The 16,860-nt window shown below is 50.2% G+C and overlaps 1 protein-coding gene across 3 annotated transcripts in view; it reads left to right on the forward strand.

Moving 5' to 3' along the window:
• The window catches only part of LOC105486614 (ret proto-oncogene), a 52,953-nt gene extending 40,508 nt beyond the window's left edge, over window positions 1-12,445 (forward strand). Inside the window, exons 13-20 of one of the 3 annotated variants that reach the window (XM_011749542.2) lie at window positions 609-716; window positions 1,760-1,974; window positions 2,242-2,364; window positions 4,115-4,185; window positions 5,785-5,922; window positions 6,986-7,085; window positions 8,674-8,821; window positions 10,209-12,445. In XM_011749542.2, the coding sequence (XP_011747844.1) occupies window positions 609-716; window positions 1,760-1,974; window positions 2,242-2,364; window positions 4,115-4,185; window positions 5,785-5,922; window positions 6,986-7,085; window positions 8,674-8,821; window positions 10,209-10,366 (1,061 nt within the window). In that variant the 3' untranslated portion in view covers window positions 10,367-12,445. Of the gene's footprint in view, window positions 1-608; window positions 717-1,759; window positions 1,975-2,241; window positions 2,365-4,114; window positions 4,186-5,784; window positions 5,923-6,985; window positions 7,086-8,673; window positions 9,606-10,208 lie in introns of those variants that run through there. The other 2 variants (XM_071070054.1, XM_071070053.1) reach the window with 2 other exon arrangements.
• Window positions 12,446-16,860: the final 4,415 nt, after the last annotated feature.

The following is a 16,860-nucleotide window of genomic DNA, read 5'->3' on the forward strand; positions in this document are numbered from 1 at the left end:
ATGTCAGGTGTTCAGTGCACTGGTAACACTGTTTTATCTCAGGTGCTAATGTGGGTCTTCTTAGTAACTAACGGAGTTTGAGCTGCTGACATGTGTGTGTGATGGATACATCAGCAGCATGGGAGATGCCTGGGCTCCAGGCTGGCCATCTCAGACGGGAGTGGGAAACGGGGAGCCTGATCGTGGTGTGTGGACCTCCTTCATGGCTCTCCACCTTCTCCAGGGCCTCTTCCCACAAGTCAGCGTGGGTACCTGGGGGAGTCCCCTCACCTTTCCAGAAGGATTAAGGAGGGGGATTTCTGTGGACCACTGTCTTCTAAAGACGACTACAGGAACATAATGCCACATACACAGGTGGCCCAGCCCTGGGACACTGGGGAAAGATCTGGCATGTGTGGATGCTGGCTCCTCAGGGTGCTTCTTCCTCAGGGCGGATGAAGCCCCTGTCCACTGACCCCAAAGGCTGGGAGAAGCCTCAAGCAGCATCGTCCTTGCAGGCCTCTCTGTCTGAACTTGGGCAAGGCAATGCCGGTCCATCCTGACCGGTATGGTCATGGAAGGGGCTTCCAGGAGGGATCGTTTGCAACCTGCTCTGTGCTGCATTTCAGAGAACGCCTCCCCGAGTGAGCTGCGAGACCTGCTGTCAGAGTTCAACCTCCTGAAGCAGGTCAACCACCCACATGTCATCAAATTGTATGGTGCCTGCAGCCAGGATGGTAAGGCGAGCTGCAGGGTGAGGTGGGCAGCCACAGCACCCAGGCTGGGGGCTCCATACAGCCCTGTTCTCCCTCTTTCTCCCTTTCCTGACTGCTCCTGCCCTGTTTCCTATTCTCCCTCTTTCTGGAAGCCTGGCTCAGGCCCCAGCCTGGAGCTTGTGTCTAGCTGAGTCCACGGGCTTAGTGGGCACTTCCCATCAGAGGGGCCGCGTGCTAGCGGCACTCCGTGGGCCCAGAGGGCTACTCAGAGGTCTCTGGTGTGACATTGCCATGTGTCCTCACCCAGTTCCGGGCTGAGCCTGCAGTGCAGGGAGCTCTAGGAATGGCCAGTGCATCCTGGGTACTAGGGTACCCTGGGTACCACAGGGCACTAGGTGTGCTGTGACCTCAGGTGACCCCAACCCCGCCCTGCATGACAGGAACTTTGCCACCATTTCTCAGATAAAGATCCAGGAGACCAGCCTGGTTTGTTGGTTTTTCAAACCACCGTGCTGCTCAGGGGCTTCCCAGCATGCATGTGCGGGTGTGTGTGAGAGGGATAGGGAAACACCGGGAGCACGCAGTAGGCATTCTGCTCAGCACCAGTAGAGTTGGAGGCTGGACCTGGGGCAGGACAGGCGGGAACAGGGAGCAGGCTGCGTCCAGAGCCCAGCGCCAGGCGGGAACCCTTGCATCTGCGCAGGTCTCTGCCTCCATCAGCACCCCCAGCCTGCACTGGGGCAGGACCCAGGAGGCAAAAAGGCATGGGGTCCTAGCATCGGGGGGGGTGCCTCCCAGGGCAGTGTCACCTGCCTCAGGCAACTCTAGAAGGAGGCGCCCACACGAGCAGCAGGAGGCAGAGAGCAAGTGGTTCAAGAGAGAACTGAGACTTCAAGGTCTTCGATCTCCACGGAGCTGCAACTGTACTGCCCGAGGCAGGGCTGTGTCTGCCCCCTTACTCATTGGGTGGCTGGGCCTGGGGGTCCTGCAGCCTCCCACCCCGGCTCCCGAAAGACCGGAGCTGCCTGACCTGCACGCCCAGGGCCCCCTTTCTCCACCCCCAGGCCCGCTCCTCCTCATTGTGGAGTACGCCAAGTATGGTTCCCTGCGGGGCTTCCTCCGTGAGAGCCGCAAGGTGGGGCCCGGCTACCTGGGCAGTGGAGGCAGCCGCAACTCCAGCTCCCTGGACCACCCAGACGAGCGGGCCCTCACCATGGGCGACCTCATCTCATTTGCCTGGCAGATCTCACGGGGGATGCAGTACCTGGCCGAGATGAAGGTGCGTGCATATGGCTGTGCACCCAGCCAGCCCCGGTCAGGCCACACCCTGACCCACCATGTCCCTGCCACCCACATCCTGGCCTGCCACGCCCCCACCATGCCCCGCTCTAACCCGCCACACCCCTGCCATGCCACACCCCCGGCCCAGGTCTCACCAGGCCGCTACCCGGGCCACACCCTACCCCTCTGCTGGTCAAACCAGGCTGAGCCAGTGACCGCTGCCGCTGGGCCATGGCCTGAGGACTTGTGCTGTTTTTCCTCGCAGCTCGTTCATCGGGACTTGGCAGCCAGAAACATCCTGGTAGCTGAGGGGCGGAAGATGAAGATTTCGGATTTCGGCCTGTCCCGAGATGTTTATGAAGAGGATTCCTACGTGAAGAGGAGCAAGGTGCCCAGTCCTGGGGGTGAGGCAGGGCTCCCGGAGATCCCAGCTGCACCACAGGGCGGGCAGTGCCCTTGAGACACCTAGGAAAGATACCGAAGATTTGTGGAACTCTAAGTTTTTTATAGCCCTCACCCCAAATCTTTCTGACCCTGGGTCCCCAAGGACCCAGTTAGAACTCCGCTCAGCCTCTGGCATGTCCTTCTCCTCCACGGCCTCGAGGGCACCCCTCCCCTGCAGCACTGACTGAGGTCCTTGCCACACTTTTCAGAGGCCACCTCATGCTGCGGAACTAACAGTCCTCTTCTGCAGAATAAAGGTCACCGTTCTGATGTGACCTTAGCTCTTTTCTCAAAGAAAGGTGGGATGAAATTAGCAGGATCGTCATTCTTTGCAGAAAGGAATGTACTGCTTTACAAGTGAGGCTTCTCCTGCACAAGGGCCTTGGATGCTGGGCTGGGTGAGTTTAGAGGCATAGGAACCCCCTGGACAGGATCCAGAAACGCAGCCCAGCTTTGTCCAAGGCTATGAAACAGGCAGTGGGCACCCTTGAGGACACCTGGTTCCCTACCGTGGTCCTAGTCCCAGGACAACTGCCTTGGCCCTTAGGTTTTCTGCCCACGTCAGCCCCTCTCCTGCAGCCTCCCAGTGGCAGCCCAGGCAGGTCAAGTTCAGGGGGCTGCTCAAAGGCCATGCTACCCAGACGTTCAGAGCAGACCCTGCTCAAAAAAGAAGAAGAAACAAAACAAAACAAAACACACACACACACACACAAAAGGCAACTTCCTATGATTCAGCTTTACTCTGAGGGGTCTGGAAAAGTCATTTGTGTTGCCAGGGGTTGTGAGCTGTTCAGTTTCTTCTGGGGTTTCCCTTGTGACAGCAGATCTCAGAACTGCTGCAGGGGAAGGGGTAGGGGCTGGCCCAGGCTCTGTGGAGGGTGTGGACACAGCCTTCCTGTTGATGTACTGGTCCTCCAGGGAGAGAAGCTGAAGGCATTCCTACACAAGGTGTGCAGGCTGCACTGTCACACACTGCTACCAAGACAGCCACAGTGCCCTAAGGACATAAATCCCTAATGTGTTTAAGTAAAAGAAGTGACAGTAATGTTGTGTTACAACCTAAGGCACACATTTTTAAAATGGACTTGCACCTTCAGGCTTGTCTGTGGAGAAGCTGTTTCTCAAGTTACCCTGGAAAGGATTTGTTAGGTCAGACCCCAGCACTGATGAGGGATGTAGGAGGCCGGGGACACTCATTCAGAGATACTAAAAGCACCCTGCAACACAATAAGAGAGAAAAAACAGCCTCCCCCAAGGCACACAGACAAATCCCTTCCCTCAAGGCTCTTTCAGTGTGGTAGCTGCTGGCAAAGTGCCCAACATGGAAATGCTAGATGTTGGTTTCCCAAACACATTGGCCCTCAGAACCCTAGCAGAGATCTTGCTGGAGGAGTTCCAGGCCCATGCATAGGGAAGCACTGCTCTACACCACCAGCAGGCCTGTGTCGTGTGACAAACTGGCCCTGTGTGGCTGTGGGCAGGCAGCTGACTCCCGCCAGCATCTCAGCAATCCCCAGGAGGTTCAGGCTGAAGCTCCAGCCCCTTCAAAGCTGTGTGTGGCCAGCTCTGTGCCCAGGAGTGTCTACAGCACTCTGGCTGCTGAAAGCTCAGGGATAGGGCCTGGCCTTCTCCATCACCCCTCCTTCCTAGAGCGTCAGAGTAACTTAAATGTCTTTCTTCCATCCCCTCTTTAGGGTCGGATTCCAGTTAAATGGATGGCAATTGAATCTCTTTTTGATCATATCTACACCACCCAAAGTGATGTGTAAGTGTGGGTGTTGCTGTCTTGGGGTGGGGGTTACAGAAACACCCTTATATGTGTAGTCAGGCCATGACACCCCATCCATGCAGTTTGGCCAGGGAATTGCGCTGGCCCTGAGCACCTGTCTGCAGTGTCAGCCCTCCACAATGACCCCCTCACTGAGGGGACTTCGTGATGTATTCATGAGGCGAATGGCTGGGCCAGGCCAGCCTGCAGTTCTGAAAGCTCCAGTGGAGCATGAGAGCAGAGCAGGTGGCCAGTAACCCAGCCTCCCCCGCCCTTGCCAGCCCCACGCCTCCCTCTGGGCCCCTTGGTGACTCACAGGCCCAGCCCAGCAGTTACCCTCCTGTGGTCCTGAATAGGGCTTTGGGCTCAGGCAGAGTGCCCAGTGACTTGCCCCCACCCACAAGTGGAGCCTGGGGACTCCACCTGAAGATGGCCTTGTGTGAGTTTATAGATTGGTGTGCCCCACACTGCTCAAAGGTGAAAGCCAAAAATTCATTATTCAGGTCCAGTGACAAGAGCTGATCGCTTTCAAAACACAGGATTCTTGCCTCTAAAGTGTTCTATAGTCAGCCAGAGGTATGATGTGCATCTCTTTTTTTTTTTTTTTTTTTTTTTTTTTTTGATGGGAGGATAGGGTCTCACTCTGTCACCCAGGTTGGAGTGCAGTGGCACAATACTGGCTCACTGCAACCTCCACCCCCCGAGTTCAAGCGATTCCTGTGCCTCAGCCTCCTGAGTAGCTGGGATTACAGGCACGCGCCACCTCTCCTGGCTCATTTTTTTGTATTTTTTAGTAGGGACAGGGTTTCACCATGTTGGTCATGCTGGTCTCGAATCCTGACCTCAAATGATCCGCCCACCTCAGCCTCCCAAAGTGCTGGGATTACAGGCGTGAGCCACCACACCTGGCCAACACGTGCATCTTAAATACTGTGGGCTGTGAGCAACCATTTGGACAACAGCTTCCCAATTACATAAGCTGAGTGTAGGCTAGTTGGAAAAGGCAGAGAGAAAAGCATAAAGAAGAGACTGAATGTCACTGGACCACACCGCACAGTGACTTCTGGCTGCCCTCTGGTGTGCTCTGTGGTGTGCACATGTATGCTTTTTATTGCCCTAAATGGGCTCATGCGATGCTGTTTTGTGATATGATATTGTTCCCATTGCACAGCAAGTTTTCCTTCACAGTTAAAATGTTTTTCTATAGCTTTTTTCCTTCTAAGATTTTACGAAATTTTCCAAGCACATAGAAATGGTGAAAGAACTATATAAGGCACTCTGAGTCTGGTGGTCTGCATTCTCACCCCTTTAAGTGCCAAACCTCATGTGCCCCTTGTGGGTGTGGCTGCTCCAATGGGAGTGGCTTGGGCAGGGACTTCAGCTTCATGGAGCAGGGGCCAGGCAGACAGGCAGCCCTTCCGCACCTTCATACTACATCCATCTGAGCAACCAGACCCAGGCTGACATCTGTGAGCATCTGTGCTTGGGGCCGACAGGGTCAGCAGGTGCTTGGTGGTGGGGATTGACATCTGGGCCCCCCGGAGGGCACTGTGAGGGCCAGGTGGAACCACTCACTGGTCTTCTCGCTCTCTGCAGATGGTCTTTCGGTGTCCTGCTGTGGGAGATTGTGACCCTAGGGGGCAACCCCTATCCTGGGATTCCTCCTGAGCGGCTCTTCAACCTTCTGAAGACCGGCCACCGGATGGAGAGGCCAGACAACTGCAGCGAGGAGATGTGAGCGGGAACCGGCTTTGGCCCAGCCTCACTTGGGAAGGGAGGGGACACCTGTGTGCATTCCCTCCCCATCCAGAGCAGCCCCAGGAGAAACCAGGAGAAGTGGGGGCTGGGGAGTGGGCAGGGCAGAGGTTAGAGAGCCATCCTTGGGTGTTGCCGTAGATGCTGGGGGTCCTACCCTGCTGAGGGCTGGTGGGCTTGCTAGGGGCTCTTATAAAAATGAGCGAGAGCAGGGACTGGTGCAATACAAGCTCGAAGGCTGAGAGCTGTCCCAGCATGACACTTGGGGAAGAGCTGGTAATTCCAAATGGCCCAGGGGGCACGTGTTAAGGGGTGCCTGAGCAGAGGTACAGAGCCAGGCAGGGGCAGCCTGGGCTGCAACCTGAGAGGTTGAAGCCTTTACACTCTTGGGAGAGATGGTCTTAGAAACCAGGCCGAGAACAGATGAGAAAGGGCTGCCCAGAGGCAGAGATGCTTGGTCCATGCATTCCATAGAGTGGGGCGTGGAGGGGGCATCCTGGGCCAAGAAGCCAGGCACCACCTCCCTGGGCCCCCAGCTGGTGGCCAGTTGGAGCACTGTGGTCTGCCTGGGCACCCAGCAAGCAAGGACAGTGCAGGACAGACATGTGATTGCCAAAGGTTCTTGTTTGTCTGTCTCCACACCTAAAAGCCCTCAGTCAATTCATCCTTCTTGAGAGTTTTAAGGACGGGCACTTATCACTTAGCTGCCAGAGCAGGCATAGTATCCAGTGAGCTGTTTACCAGTGTCTTTGCAAGGGAAGTAAAAATGAATCTCCCTTGGAGGGAAGGGAAGCCTATAGGATTCTGGACCACAGCTCTGGGAGACCTGAGCACAGTGGCCCATGGGCTGGGATCCTGCAGACAGGTCATGCCCCAGTCCCAGCAAGGCTCAGAGATGTCAGCGATGCAGAAATAGCTTTGGGGTTGGAAACAGAGCACACTGGGCCCAGGGTGCAGGGCAGGGTGAGGTGACTGTGGTGGGCTGTCCTTCCGAGACCTGGCCTTGCTTGGGTCACATTGGCCTGTCTGCTCTTCCCACCAGGTACCGCCTGATGCTGCAGTGCTGGAAGCAGGAGCCAGACAAAAGGCCAGTGTTTGCGGACATCAGCAAAGACCTGGAGAAGATGATGGTTAAGAGCAGAGTGAGTGCCTGGGGCCAATTCCCACCAGCTGAAAGTGGCATGGGAGACTCCAGCCTCACCCCAGGCAGTGGTTTTAGCCCTCAGAGTTCCCAGTGGGAGGCCACAGTGGGATTGTGCAGAGAGAGACAGTCATGCTCTCCCCTGCGTGCAGACAGCAGACTGAACCCTTCTCAGGCCAGGCTGCTTGGGCTTCTTTTCAAGTCATGAAGAAACCAAGATTCTTGACATTTAGGAAGAGCTCTCTACAGACAGGCATGGGAGGAAAATATTCCAAAGCCAAAAAAATTGTTTTCCATAATGGAAAATGAGAAAGTCGAGTTGAAGCAAGTGCCCAAAATTCAGATGCCCAGAGGGGAGCCCAGCTGGGGGAGGGCAGTGAGTAAGGAGCAGTGGAGACTGTGACAAACAGCCAGGCCCCTCCAAAAGGTTCCTTGCTGGGGTACCTGTGGCCTGCAGAGAAAGGAGCCAGGAATGGACCGGGTCTTCTGAATTTTACGAGGTTTATGTTGTCTCCCAGTTTTTATTGTTAACAATTCATTTAAATTTCCCAGAGCCGAATGTAGGCAAAACAAAGCTTATCGGGGGGTGACCAGAGTCAGCCCGCGTGCCTGGAAGTACAGTTTGTGAGTTCTACACATTTTCATCCAGTTTCATCAGGCAGCTGCTAGGACCCGTACTGTGTCTCAGAGGCTGGGAATCCAAATAAACAAGACCAGCACAGCCCTGTCCTCAAGGGGTTTACACACAGACCTTGTCTTAACATTGGCACATTTACTGAATTGTCACTTCTTCAGACTTGGATAGCAGGATGCAGGACCTAGGACCCCGTAGGAACACTTCACATCACTGTCTCGCTTGGATGAAAACTCCCAAGTCCTGAGAATGCAGGGTTGTTCTAAACAGAAGTGATCACTGGTTCTGGCCTTCCTAGAACAGTGCTGAGAAACAGCCAGGAAAACACTGGGCCCCTCTGTGCACATTCAAGCTGGGCATTGAAAGGAGCAGATGCAAGTGGCCCCTCATGCTGGGGAGCCTGTGCCTGTAGCAGGGTCATGTGCACCCTGACAGCACTGTCAGATTTCAGAAGTCTCAGCCCTGACGTGATGTTCTAGATGACAGGGATCCTTGGGGAAAGCTGGAAAACATCCTGTAGGCTGGGGCTGCATCCTGGCATGTCGCTGCAGTGGGCTCCCCCAGAGCCCAAGGGTTTGTCAGCGGGCCAGTTCCCTGCCACCCGTCTCCGAGTTGGGCCAGGGGCAGCTGGATGAGGCATCCCCTGGGGCTGCCCTCCAAGCCCTGGAGATAGGACCCTGAGGGAGCACATTTCTGTCCCCAGGGAGGTGACTTTCTAGGGGAAGAGACAGAATAGACAACAACCAGGGGGAGCCATGGGGACCTCAGAGCAGGACCAGGCTAGCCAGGAGTCCTGGGAGCTCAGCGCAGCCTGGCCCTGGTCTCCCGGAGAGGCCGGGAGATTGTTGCAAGGTGGAGACTCAGCCAGAGCCTCTGCCCTGAGGGCGGCAGGGGACCTGAGTTGTGTCTAGTCGTGGCGCATGGCGTGGAGTGACCTGCCATCTCTCTCTTCTAGGACTACTTGGACCTTGCGGCGTCCACTCCGTCCGACTCCCTGCTTTATGACGACGGCCTCTCAGAGGAGGAGACACCCCTGGTGGACTGTAATAATGCCCCCCTCCCTCGAGCCCTCCCTTCCACATGGATTGAAAACAAACTCTATGGTAGAATTTCCCATGCATTTACTAGATTCTAGCACTGCTGTCCCCTCTGCACTATCCTTCCTCTCTGTGATGCTTTTTAAAAATGTTTCTGGTCTGAACAAAACCAAAGTCTTGCTCTGAACCTTTTTATTTGTAAATGTCTGACTTTGCATCCAGTTTACATTTAGGCATTTTTGCAACTATGTTTTTCTAAAAGGATGTGAAAATAAGTGTAATTATCACATCGCCCAGCAACTTAGGATGGTAGAGGAAAAAACAGATCAGGGTGGAACTCTCAGGGGAGACCAAGAACAGGCTGAATAAGGCATTTCTATGGTGGGAATCAAGTCATAGCACTTCTACTTTAACTACGTGGATAAATTTACAAATCTGGGGAGGTATTCAGTTGAGAAAGGAGCTGCCAGCACCACCCACCCTGCACTGGGAACACAGCCAGGTTCCCCCAGACCCCTCCTGGGCAGACGGGTGCCTCTCAGAGGCCACCTGGGACTGGCAAGCGGCCACTGGCCAAGCCTCAGCCCCAGTCCCAGTTGCATGTCCTCCATCCGGGGCAGTGAGATTGCAGGAGCTGGCCGGCCCTGGGAGGACACACCCCCACTGCTGCTTTCACATCCTTTGCCTTACCCACCTTCAGGACAGTTGTCACTTACGAAGTCAGTGCTAAAGCCGGAGCAGTTGCTTTTTGAAAGAACATAGTCTGTGGTGCTGTGGTCTTGCAATGGACAGTAAATATGGTTCTTGCCAAAACTCCTTCTTTTGTCTTCGATTAAATACTTGAAATTTTTTTCTGTTTCCTAACTTCATCATTGGTTGTTTGAAATCTTGGAGTTTCAAGCATTTTTTCAAGCTGAGACGGTTCCTTTTGCATGCCTTCTGACTCACTGACTCCTCACTGGCTTTGTGTCTAATGCCACACTCCATTTGTGCTGACGATGCTATGAGGCTGGCCCGCGTGCGCCCTCGATTTGGAAGGTCCTCTTCTCCGTTGTAGGCTCCAGACAACAGACGAGTGCCTCCTTTATGTTAGAGAACGTTTTATAGAACGTTCCCACTGCAGTAAGCCAATGAGTGTAGCAGTGTGCTGTTGCCCTACACTGCCTTAGAAAAAGTTAAGCAGTTTGACAAATATACATCAGATTTGAGAGTCTCAAGCTCATAAAAGTCAAATTGGTAGTGTCTGTTAAGTTACATTTACCAAGAGAGCACATGATATTCCCTTAACGATAACAGTGTTTTTGGAAACCTGAAGCACAAAACCATTAATATAATTGGCACAGAAACCACGAGTTTGGTTTGAACATCAAAGGGAGTTTTGCCAAGGCCTTACTGTCTGCACTTGAAGTTTTGGTTCTTCAGTGCAGAACAAATGATCTGTTTTCATTTTTAGGCATGTCAGACCCGAACTGGCCTGGAGAGAGTCCTGTACCACTCACGAGAGCTGATGGCACTAACACTGGGTTTCCAAGATATGCAAATGATAGTGTATATGCTAACTGGATGCTTTCACCCTCAGCGGCAAAATTAATGGACACGTTTGATAGTTAACATTTCTTTGTGAAAGGTAATGAACTCACAAGGGGAAGAAACATGCTGAGAATGGAAAGTCTACCGGCCCTTTCTTTGTGAACGTCACATTGGCCAAGCCATGTTCAGTTCCCAGGCGGCAGACTCGTTTTTGGTAGTTTGTTTTAACTTCCAAGGTGGTTTTACTTCTGATAGCCGGTGATTTTCCCTCCTAGCAGACATGCCACACCGGATAAGAGCTCTGGGTCTTAGTGGTTAAGCATTCCTTTCTCTTCAGTGCCCAGCAGCGCCCGGTATTGGTCTGTGTCCATCAGTGACTGCCAACATTCTGTGTTCACATGTGTGGGTCCACTGCTTACTACCTGGTGTATGAAATTGGACCTGAACTGTTGGATTTTTCTGGTTGCCGCCAAACAAGGCAAAAAAGTTTAACATGAAGCACACACACACAAAAGGCACTAGGAAAAATGCTGGCCCAGATGACTTGTCCTTGTTCAGAATGAGAGCCTGGGAGGGCCTGGGGGTAGTGTCAATGCCCCTCCAGGGCTGGAGGGGCAGAGGGGACCCGAGGATGGGCCTGGGCTCAGCATTCGAGATCTTGAGAATGATTTTTTTTTAATCATACAACCTTTTCTTAGGAAGACATTTGGTTTTCATCATGATTAAGATGATTCCTAGATTTAGCACAATGGAGAGATTTGATGCCATCTTTACTGTGTGGATGGTGGTATCAGGGAAGAGGGCTCACAAGACACATTTGTCCCCCGGGCCCACCACATCATCCTCATATGTTCGGCACCGAGCAACCACTACCCCTGATGAGAACAGTATGAAGAAAGGGGGCTGTTGGAGTCCCAGGACTGCTGACAGCAAAGGCTTTGCTGCTGTGAATCCCACCTGCCACCAGCCTGCAGCACACCCCACAGCCAAGTAGGGGCGAAAGCAGTGGCTCCTCTGACCTGTTAGGAGCAGATAGGGCTTGTACTCACTTTAATTTGAATCTTATCAACTTACTCATAAAGGGACAGGCTAACTAGCTGTGTTAGAAGTAGCAATGACAATGACAAAGGACTGCTACACCTCTGATTACAATTCTGATGTGAAAAAGATGGTGTTTGGCTCTTATAGAGCCTGTGTGAAAGGCCCATGGATCAGTTCTTCCTGTGTTTGTAATTTAATGCTGCTACAAGACGTTTCTGTTTCTTAGATTCTGACCATGACTCATAAGCTTCTTGTCATTCTTCATCGCTTGTTTGTGGTCATAGACGCACAACACTCCTCCAGTCTTGTGGGGGCAGCTTTTGGGAAGTCCCAGCAGCTCTCCTGGCTGTGTTGTCAGCACTGTAACTTGGCAGAAAAGAGTCGGATTACCAAAACACTGCCTGCTCTTCAGACTTAAAGCACTGATAGGACTTAAAATAGTCTCATTCAAATACTGTATTTTATATATGCATTTCACAAAAACAGCAAAATTATGGCATTTTGTGAGGCCAAGGCTTGGATGTGTGCGTAATAGAGCGTTATGGTGTGTGTGCACACACCCAGAGGGAGAGTTTGAAAAATGCTTGTTGGACACCTAACCTGGCTCTAATTTGGGCTGTTTTTCAGATACACTGTGATAAGTTCTTTTACAAATATCTATAGACATGGTAAACTTTTGGTTTTCAGATATGCTTAATGATAGTCTTACTAAATGCGGAAATAAGAATGAACTCTCAAATTATTAAATAAACTCAAATTATTAAAAATGCCTACACAGTAAGTGTGAATTGCTGCAACAGGTTTGTTCTCAGGAGGGTAAGAACTCCAGGTCTAAACAGCTGACCCAGTGATGGGGAATTTATCCTTGACCAATAACCTAATTGTCTATTCCTGAGTTATACAAGTCCCCATCCTTATTAGCTCTATTGGAATTTTCATACACATATATGCAGAAGTTCCTAAGTATTAAGTATTACTGAGTATTAAGTAGCAATCTGTCAGTTATTAAAATTTGTAAAATCTATTTATGAAAGGTCATTAAACTAGACCGTGTTCCTTTTTTTGTAATCAAGGTGACTAAGAAAATCAGTTGTGTAAATAAAATCATGTATCGTAAAATGTGTAACCTTTTTTTTCTTTTTAACATTCTAGTTGAAAACAGATTTCTGATTTTGTAGTCTGACGTTTTAAATATTGTATGGAAACTACAAAATCAGAAATCTATTGTTTTAAATATTTAAAATGTCACAAAGAATTCTATCATGATAACCACTGAGGCATCAGTAGTGGTCGAGGACTAGGGGGTCCCGTGATATCGCTGGTTTATCTGGTACATTTGCATGTGAATAGGCACATTGATAGAAACTGAAAAACTCAGCTAACTCCACTGTTCAAGGAATCCCTTCCTTAAGGTGTTCATCCCTAGAACAAAGCAGCAGCCAGCATCAAGTTTAGATCTTCACAGTTCTCTAGCAATTTGCTTGTTGCTGATCTTTTGAAGTTGGCCTTAGAGTGTGTGAGAGAGAATATAAAATGCCAAGTCCTGAGGAAGGCCATTAGAAGTGTGAGGGAAAATGCTGTCCTGACCACCATGAAGCCTGACACAGTCACTGCTTCTGTTTATGTCTTCCCGAGGAATTCTCTGAGCTTCTCATGCTGGGCGTGGAGCTGGTGGGTCAGTGGGCAAATGGGAGTTGTCAACATCAGTCTTATCTGTGATTGCATTGTATCAGATGGCAAGGGCCTGTGTCACACGCATACATGTGTGTACATGTGGGCCTTTGCATGCTTTGCCAGGTGGTGTACACACAGGCCTTTGCACACCTCGCCCAGTGCCTGCCCCAGGCCCATGAGGCCCCACCTCCCAGCCGTGGGTGCCTGTGTCTGCTCACAGCTTCCTCCTTCAACCTGGACCACAGGAGCTGGAAGTGAATGTAATCTCCAGAGCCAGCTGTTTGCTATAGCCTTTACCACTGAAAGTAGAAATCTATGCCAAGAAAAGTTAATACTAAAAGCCACCCCAATGTAGACTCTACATTAGGACTATTTGAGTGTGTATGTTTACCGTTTTATTTTCCCCTAAAAACACATTTTCTGCCAACCTTCATGAAGGATTTCTTCCCACCACAAGGCCAGCTTATATGGTCAGAAATCTAGTTGAAATGTGCCTGAGAACAGGGCTTGAACAAATACTTCATATACAAAAGAAATTTTGAAGGGAAAGCACAATTTCTAACTTTAAGAAAGCCTCTCCCGCAGGCAGGTGGAGCAGTTAGTAGTGCCTCTCCCTGCCTCGGATGCGTTTACACATAGTGTCTGGCACACCTTGTTTTATTGCTCTTTGCTTTATTGTGTTTTTCACAAATTGAAATTTTGTGGTAACACTGAATCATCGGGAAAGTCTATCAGGGCCATTCTTCCAACAACCCACACTCATTTCATGTCTCTCTATCAGTACTGTTGAGCAATAAAGTATCTTCAAACCAAGGTATGTACATTGTTTTTTAGACATAGTGCTGTCACATACTTAACAGACTCCAGTACAGTGTAAGTGTAACTTTTATATGCACTGGGAAACCAAGAAACTTGTGTGGCTCACTTATTTAGGATCTTCAATCTTCTTTGCTTTACAGGGGTGGTCTGGAACAGTATCTCTGAGGTTCGCCTGTGTTTAGTGGTTCTAGGAAGTCCTAGGGAATCCTAACCTCTGTGGCCCTGAGAAAGGTGGAAAGGTGGGTCTGCAGAGTGCATGCCACAGTGTGTATGGCCCCTCGCGTCTTCCACATGAAGCTGCTCTAGGTGTGTGTCCTAGGCTTGCGTGCCTGCAGGGAAAGCACCCTCTCTGCCAGGGCTGCCTGCTGTGGCCCTGTCCCTTCTCCACGGCAGCAGCCTTGACCGAAACTGTAGAGTCTCCCACCTCTTCAGGGAGCTGGGACTCAGGAAGGATCATGTTAGCTGAGGTCATAAGAACCTGTGTGTAGAGAACTTTTCAGCGTGGGGCCACTACTGTGTCCTGCTGCTGAGGCCAGGTAGTGGCCGTCTGAGGGCTGATAGGGCTGGCTGCTCCCAGGAGTTAAGGAGGCAAACACTCTGAACACCCTGGAGAAATCACATTTTATCTTTGCAACTACAAATTTGAGTGCTGTGTCAAGTGACCAGGTATTTTTGCAGATGTCTCTGAGGTGTTAAATCACAGGACCTGGCCAAGTGAGATCTCTCAGCTGGACCCTAGGCAGGGGATCCTTTATGGGGGCACATCTCACTGTGGGGGCTGCAGAAATGTGAAGTTCAGCATGGAGGGAGCTTGTGGTCTAAGACTACCCCAGGCACTGTGACTACCACACTAAAAGAGATCATAAACCTGCATCCTCTCAGATGGTACTGAGCAGTTCAAGCTAAAAATGTGCTGGCTGGCAAGCAAGGTAAGTGAATTCTAAAGCTAAAAAAAAATCATTTTTCATTGTTTGAGAAGGAAACAAGGTTGATATTTCATACACAGACAATATTTACCATGCAGACTGTCGATTTCTTGAATAAAAATATGAAATTCATTTAAAACATTCAAGTTTTTCAAGTTTTTGTGTATTTTTGTCAATGTAAACAGAATCAGAGCCCTGTTTCTTGGCTGCTCGATTTTCTCACCTGCACATCAATCCTTTTCTGTACTCTCCCATGGAAGAAGGGGTCTCTGGGGGCAAGAAACTTTGGTCAGAGGACTGCAGGGAGCCAGGCAGTACCCAGTCTCCCTAGGGCGTGTGCCTTGCTCCATATTTTGTGCCTTTCTTCTGGGAGTTTTCGAGAGCTTGAGAATTTTCCTGAAGACTCTGGCCACAGGGCCTGAAGCTCTTAGATTGCTCAGAACCCCATGGTAAAGGAGCATACTGAGGGTTTGAGGGATTTCAGTGTCTGGGAAGAAAAGTAAGATCATAGCAAATGATTTCTAAAAATAGGAATGACACCAAGGATGGAAGAGCTCTAGTGTCTCACAAGATAGTCACTGGAAAAAGTAGAGGAAGTGTGGTTGGACACTATTTTTAAAGAGATATTCACACAATTACCTATAATCTTTAATTTTGTAGAAATAAGCAAAGGCTACCCATATGAGAACCCACAGGAGCCATTGGTTCTGAACTTGCTATAGCAAGAGAGTCAGCCAGCATCACTTAAGGCAGACACTCAAGATAGGCAGAGGAGTGGGAAAGCCTCATAGTAAAAAATAAAAGGTGGGGAGGGTGAGGAGAAGGCTTCGGGGATGCTGTGGTTGGGGTTTGTTGGCCTGGGGAAGCTGGAGGCAGCTAACCAGGAGGGCCTCTTATGTGATTGGTTTGGGGGACACAGGTGGCTTTCTCTGTTTAGTTCAGAGGGCAAAAAATAGGGAAGCTTGTAGTTCCTGACCAAGTTGTAATCATTCTGGGATAATTGTTGCAGAGGCTATGGTTTAGCTTCCTGGCTAGTTCTGCAGAGAATCTGATCCAAATCCTCCGGCCATATGTGGTCTGGCCATTGTCTGTTTGCATGTTCAGTCTCTCAGTCCCCCTTGTTGGTCATTTTCTTGTTTGTAAAAGGTTGGCTGACTCAAGGAAGTCTAGAGATCCAGCTCTTCACTGCTCAGAGATTATTCAGTTGTCTTTCCGGTCAACTGTACTGTGAGATCTTGATCCTTCTGTTGTTGTAGCATCATAGTGCTCATTTGACAAGAATGGGATGCAGTGGAACAACATCAGGACCACTATGACAGAAATAAGAGCAACTGTCCCTATGACACGCTTAGAACGCAAACCTCAGCTGACCAATGCAGGCAAAGAGCAAATCCCATATAGGCCATGAGGATCAACCTTAGAAAGCCAAATAGCTTTTGCCTCAAGGTGATCTATGGCCTGTTCTACCTTTCTGTTTCACTGATCCAGGTGCAGTATTGGCAGTGGCAGAGGCCTTTACCAACCAACAAGAAATCTACAGCAATGAGACTGTCCATCACTACTCATGCCAATGAGTTGAGACTGATAGGTGCCCCATCTAGTGAAGAAGTGGCATTGCTAATGACTTCTGCCAGGGTTAATGATAAGTTTATGACAACAGGATTCCCACAGATGAGAACATTGCTCTGATTGTTTGCATAAACAATGAGTCAGTAACTCCCCAGTTAGAGTGCTGAATAACCAAGGGTGATGTTACGGTTTTTGTAGTTTTACACCAACCAGTTTGTGGTAAATCATTACAGCAACCCTAGGAAAACCAACGCACCATTTGTATGTATGGTTAATGTGTGGCAGGTGTTTAAAGGTATTGCAGGATATTGGTGCTTTTCCTTTCCCCAGTGCACTTCATTGATCTGAAGTGAGGGATTTTTTTTGTCTTGATTTTTGTTTTGCAAGATTGAACAATCTTTTTTCCCAGTGTCCCTTCTGTTTACAGTATCTATAATTGCCCTTGTCAGTAGCTGACTGGTTGGGTAGGGGCCACCCAGCAGTTTGATCGGCAGGGCCACAAGTTAATTTTGAGTCCTGTCTTATTTTTGTTCTAAAGCACTTTTA

Source organism: Macaca nemestrina, chromosome 9 (genome assembly GCF_043159975.1).
Source record: "Macaca nemestrina isolate mMacNem1 chromosome 9, mMacNem.hap1, whole genome shotgun sequence".
Taxonomy (NCBI): Eukaryota; Metazoa; Chordata; class Mammalia; order Primates; family Cercopithecidae; genus Macaca; species Macaca nemestrina.